Source organism: Entelurus aequoreus, linkage group LG13 (genome assembly GCF_033978785.1).
Source record: "Entelurus aequoreus isolate RoL-2023_Sb linkage group LG13, RoL_Eaeq_v1.1, whole genome shotgun sequence".
Taxonomy (NCBI): domain Eukaryota; kingdom Metazoa; phylum Chordata; class Actinopteri; order Syngnathiformes; family Syngnathidae; genus Entelurus; species Entelurus aequoreus.
Window position 1 is genome coordinate 7,575,107 of NC_084743.1, and position 6,453 is coordinate 7,581,559.

The following is a 6,453-nucleotide window of genomic DNA, read 5'->3' on the forward strand; positions in this document are numbered from 1 at the left end:
GGTCCACGTGGACGCGGAGTAACAATCTCCACGTGACGTCATGAAGGTCCACGTGGACGCGGAGTAACAATCTCCACGTGACGCCATGAAGGTCCACGTGGACGCGGAGTAACAATCTCCACGTGACGCCATGAAGGTCCACGTGGACGCGGAGTAACAATCTCCACGTGACGTCATGAAGGTCCACGTGGACGCGGAGTAACAATCTCCACGTGACGTCATGAAGGTCCACGTGGACGCGGAGTAACAATCTCCACGTGACGTCATGAAGGTCCACGTGGACGCGGAGTAACAATCTCCACGTGACGTCATGAAGGTCCACGTGGACGCGGAGTAACAATCTCCACGTGACGTCATGAAGGTCCACGTGGACGCGGAGTAACAATCTCCACGTGACGTCATGAAGGTCCACGTGGACGCGGAGTAACAATCTCCACGTGACGTCATGAAGGTCCACGTGGACGCGGAGTAACAATCTCCACGTGACGTCATGAAGGTCCACGTGGACGCGGAGTAACAATCTCCACGTGACGTCATGAAGGTCCACGTGGACGCGGAGTAACAATCTCCACGTGACGTCATGAAGGTCCACGTGGACGCGGAGTAACAATCTCCACGTGACGTCATGAAGGTCCACGTGGACGCGGAGTAACAATCTCCACGTGACGTCATGAAGGTCCACGTGGACGCGGAGTAACAATCTCCACGTGACGTCATGAAGGTCCACGTGGACGCGGAGTAACAATCTCCACGTGACGTCATGAAGGTCCACGTGGACGCGGAGTAACAATCTCCACGTGACGTCATGAAGGTCCACATGGACGCGGAGTAACAATCTCCACGTGACGTCATGAAGGTCCACGTGGACGCGGAGTAACAATCTCCACGTGACGTCATGAAGGTCCACATGGACGTGGAGTAACAATCTCCACGTGACGTCATGAAGGTCCACGTGGACGCGGAGTAACAATCTCCACGTGACGTCATGAAGGTCCACATGGACGCGGAGTAACAATCTCCACGTGACGTCATGAAGGTCCACGTGGACGCGGAGTAACAATCTCCACGTGACGTCATGAAGGTCCACATGGACGTGGAGCTCCTCCTCTCTCTACAAGCTGCATTGGCTCCAGTGAGGTGGAAGAGGAAATAGTCTGCTCTTGTCATGCACATTTCCATCATGTCCTCCTTTCTTCCTGCTCACTACTTTCCCGCTTGTAGCTCCACAGTCACTGGACACCATTAGACTTCCTCACGCTACGGAACGGGCCGAGGATCAAAAGGAGTCAGGAAGTGTACGCCTTCATCGCGCATTAAAAAACAATTATAGTTGTTAAAGGAACTTATAAACTAAAAAAGGTGTTTAATGTTAAACACAACATCAAACATTATGTCACTACTGCTCCCACCTTTCCTAAACAATGTTAAAACAACATATAATATTCATCTTTAATGACTTTTACTGCTAATGAATATCACTTATGGACCTCCTGACTACTAATAATAATTGATGTTCCTCTTAGACACACCTAATAAGCACAACATCAAACATTATGACATATATTTATCTTTAATGACTTTTACTGCTAATGAATATCACTTATGGACCTCCTGACTACTACTAATAATTCATTAATAAACAGAACATCAAACATTATGTCACTACTGCTCCCACCTTTCCTAAACATAATGTTAAAGGCCTACTGAAAGCCACTACTAGCGACCACGCTGTCTGATAGTTTATATATCAATGATGACATCTTAACATTGCAACACATGCCAATACAGCCGGGTTAACTTATAAAGTGACATTTTAAATCTCCCGGGAAATATCCGGCTGAAACGTCGCGGTATGATGACGTATGCGCGTGACGAAGTCAGAGTAATGGAAGTTATGGTACCCCGTAGAATCCTATACAAAAAGCTCTGTTTTCATTTCATAATTCCACAGTATTCTGGACATCTTTTGCAATTTTTTTAATGAACAATGAAGGCTGCAAAGAAGACAGTTGTAGGTGGGATCAGTGTAGCAACACAACCAGGAGGACTTTGTTGGAGCGCTAGCCGCGCTAGCCGCGCTAGCCGCCGACCTCACCTTGACTTCCTACGTCTCCGGGCCGCCAAACGCATCGGGTGAAGTCCTTCGTCCTTCTGCCGATCGCTGGAACGCAGGTGAGCACGGGTGTTGAAGAGCAAATGAGGGCTGGCTGGCGTAGGTGGAGAGCTAATGTTTTTAGCATAGCTCTGTGCAGTCCGGTTGCTAAGTTAGCTTCAATGGCGTCGTTAGCACAGCATTGTTAACCTTCGCCAGCCTGGAAAGCATTAACCGTGTATTTACATGTCCACGGTTTAATAGTATTGTTGATTTTCTATCTATCCTTCCAGTCAGGGCTTTATTTCTTTTGTTTCTATATGCAGTTAAAGCAAGATGCTATCACGTTAGCTCGTAGCTAAAGCATTTCGCCGATGTATTGTCGTGGAGATAAAAGGCACTGAATGTCCATTTTGCGTTGTGGACTCTCATTTTCAAGAGGATATAGTATCCCAGGTGGTTTAAAATACAAATCTGTGATCCACAATAGAAAAAGGAGAGTGTGGAATCCAATGAGCCAGCTTGTACCTAAGTTACGGTCAGAGTGAAAAAAGATACGTCCATCACTGCCTCTCAAGTCCTTCACTGTAACGTTCCTCATCTACGAATCTTTCATCCTCGCTCAAATTAATGGGGTAATCGTCACTTTCTCGGTCCGAATCTCTCTCGCTCCATTGTAAACAACGGGGAATTGTGAGGAATACTAGCTCCTGTGACGTCACGCTACTTCCGCTACAGGCAAGGCTTTTTTTTTTATCAGCGAGCAAAAGTTGCGAACTTTATCGTCGATTTTCTCTATTAAATCCTTTCAGCAAAAATATGGCAATATCGCGAAATGATCAAGTATGACACAGAATGGATCTGCTATTCCCGTTTAAATTTTAAAAAATCATTTCAGTAGGCCTTTAAAACAACAGTTTACTGACATATTATTATGTTGAATAAGTTGAATATGACTTGTGGGCCTCCTGACTACTACTAATCAGTAGCAGTACCTAAGAAGCCACATGTTGAAATAGGCATGATGTTGTTCTATAAAGGCCAAGGTTTGCGAGCACCTTTCAACTGGAGTAATTGAGTGTGGAGAAGAGCGGAGCCTGGAAGACTACTCTTGGTATGATGGAGATCAGGAAGTAAGTAACGTGTAAGCTGTGAGTAAGCAGACCTGTGATTGGACAATGTGGAATGTGTGAGTGAAGGATGGAAGGAGATGTTTGACTGACCGATCTGCTTGGCCGCGGCGTAGGCCTGGTCCGGGGAGCCGGCCACCATACCCTCGGGCACGGCGATGCCCGCCTCCTTCAGCAGGCCGATGCTCATGTACTCGTGCAAGGAGAGGCTCCTCTGCTGCTGCAGCTGGCACACATGGCCTCCAGTCAGGCCCCAGGAACCTGCTAGAACCTACACCAGGGCAGGAGAGAGGAAGTGGGTCTTTCAAAAAGTTTTTAATGGGCATTTAAACAGAAATGCACTTTTTGATGTTGCCTATCAATCACAATCCTTACGTAGGACAAGAACACATAAGTTGACCTTTTTTATGCAGTCTAGCTCGTAAAATACAGCAAGTAAGAGGTGGCTAACAATGCAGATAATGAGAGTACACTATTACGCCCATAAAGTCCTCTAATAAAACATCCAAAAAGCACCAACAATACTACAATAATTGACATGTCATGACCTGAATATTAACACGTATTAGTGATATTGGTATTACAAGTTCTAATGCAGAGGAACTACTTTTAGAGAGCTAACTAGCTTATGCTGCTATATTAACATACAGAGCTGCTGCATGGCCTGAGTTGGTGAATAATAATTCTAGATGATAAATCATGTCTCACCTGGATAGTAGAAGGTTGTGGACATAAACCTACAAGTTGGCCCACTTTGACATCCAACTTACACCAAAAAGACACAATGAATTGTTGATGTAAAGGGGAAGATATAAACATCCCATCAGTCTTTATCCCAGTGAGAGCAGACATTGTACAGTAAGTGATTGTTTTATTATATTGGTATATCTTGTTTAGCACTTAGCAATACTGCTACATGATTCTTAGTGTTTGACTGAAGCTACATCTGTTTAGCTTGTAAAACTTGTAGATCATCCTCCTTATATTCAGGCTCAAAAATAGAAGTTTCTGGATCATCATTTGTCCCAAAGTAGTCTTTGTTGTCTCTCATCAAGTCTGCCATGATTAGTAGTCTTGTTGTTGTTGAAGGGAAAGTGAGCGTTGTGATGTGTCTGTGACATTAATACTTAAAAGGATCAAAATATGTAAATATGACATGTTATTATGAATGTTACTAGATACTACATCTATACTTACAGTGTGTATAAAAAACCTCCATGGAGGTGTTTGGATGTTTTTTATACATCATATTTGTGGAGTTGATATCTACATCATCATATTTGTGTAGATATCTACATCATCATATTTGTGGAGTTGATATCTACATCCTCATATTTGTGTAGTTGATATCTACATCATCATATTTGTGTAGTTGATATCTACAACATCATATTTGTGTAGTTGATATCTACATCATCATATTTGTGTAGATATCTACATCATCATATTTGTGGAGTTGATATCTACATCATCATATTTGTGTAGTTGATATCTACATCATCATATTTGTGTAGTTGATATCTACAACATCATATTTGTGTAGTTGATATCTACAACATCATATTTGTGTAGTTGATATCTACATCATCATGTGTGTAGTTGATATCTACAACATCATATTTGTGTAGTTGATATCTACATCATATGTGTGTAGTTGATATCTACAACATCATATTTGTGTAGTTGATATCTACAACATCATATTTGTGTAGTTGATATCTACAACATCATATTTGTGTAGTTGATATCTACATCATCATATTTGTGTAGTTGATATCTACAACATCATATTTGTGTAGTTGATATCTACAACATCATATTTGTGTAGTTGATATCTAATCAACACAAGAACATATTAAGTGTGACATATTTAGCTATGCTGGCCTAAACCAAACACTCCAACTCACTTTGGGAGCAGTAGCACACTGGAGGTCACTATAGGTCAAGTCAGCTCCAAAAACACTGCACACACACACACATACACAGACACACACACACACAGATACACACACACACACAGACACTGACACACACACACACACACACAAATACACACACACACAGACACAAACAGACACACACACACACACACACAGACACAGACACAGACACACACAGACACACACAGACACAGATAAACGCACACACACACACGCACGCACACACACACACACAGAGAGAGAGACACAGACACACATACACAGACACACACACACACACACAGAGAGAGAGACACAGACACACATACACAGACACACACACACACACAGACACTGACACACACACACACACACACAAATACACACACACACAGACACACACAGACACAAACAGACACAAACAGACACAGACACAGACACACACACAGACACACACAGACACACACAGACACAAACAGACAGACACAAACAGACACACACACACACACAGACACAGACACAGACACACACAGACACAGACACACACAGACACACACACACACACACACACACAGATAAACGCGCACACACACACACACAACACCAGACTGTGTGTGTTAGCTGCTTCATAGCATTCAGGCTATCTGGCACATGCGCAGTAGCAGCTGGTGCTAGTGTCATGTTTGACCGTGTCTGCCTCATTTCCGACATGTTGTGCCGCCGGCCAGGGAGGTCGTGGCACGGTCACTCCCTGGTTCTTCCAAAGCAACACTCTTGGCTTTATTGCGGTGCGGGTCTCACCTTGGAAGCGGAGCTAATCGCGCTTGTGCGGCCTGAAGTCCTCAGGCGAGCCGTCAAACGTCCGCAGATCAGGGACGTCGCCATGTCTGCTTCTTGGGCGATGGATAGTGCGCATGCGCAGGGAAGGGGAGGGGTGAGGCGGCAGCTGTGTCGCCTTCAAGACGCTGGGATTTTACAACGTTTATGGTGTCGTCCATTTTCTACCGCTTGTCCCTCCCGGGGTCGTGGGGGTGGCTGGAGTCTATCCCAGCTGAAAAATATAAATATTTATAATGCTGTAAATCGGAAAGTTGCTTTTAAAAGTAACTTATTTTCAATCAAACGTTTGCTTGATATCTATGCTTGATTAACGTGGACTTAAACAAGTTGAACAATTTATTGGGGTGTTACCATTTAGTGGTCAATTGTACGCAATATGTAATGTACTGTGCAATCTACTAATACAATGTACTGTACTGTGCAATCTACTAATACAATGTACTGTACTGTGCAATCTACTAATACAATGTAC

At 43.8% G+C, this 6,453-nt stretch overlaps 1 protein-coding gene across 1 annotated transcript in view; it reads right to left on the minus strand.

Annotated features, from left to right (window-relative positions):
- The window catches only part of sucla2 (succinate-CoA ligase ADP-forming subunit beta), a 31,744-nt gene extending 25,660 nt beyond the window's left edge, over positions 1 to 6,084 (minus strand). Inside the window, exons 1-2 of the mRNA XM_062067339.1 lie at positions 5,943 to 6,084; positions 3,316 to 3,493 (exon numbers count right to left, since the gene is read on the minus strand). Of these exons, the coding sequence (XP_061923323.1) occupies positions 3,316 to 3,493; positions 5,943 to 6,026 (262 nt within the window). The 5' untranslated portion in view covers positions 6,027 to 6,084. The remainder of the gene's footprint in view (positions 1 to 3,315; positions 3,494 to 5,942) is intronic.
- Positions 6,085 to 6,453: the final 369 nt, after the last annotated feature.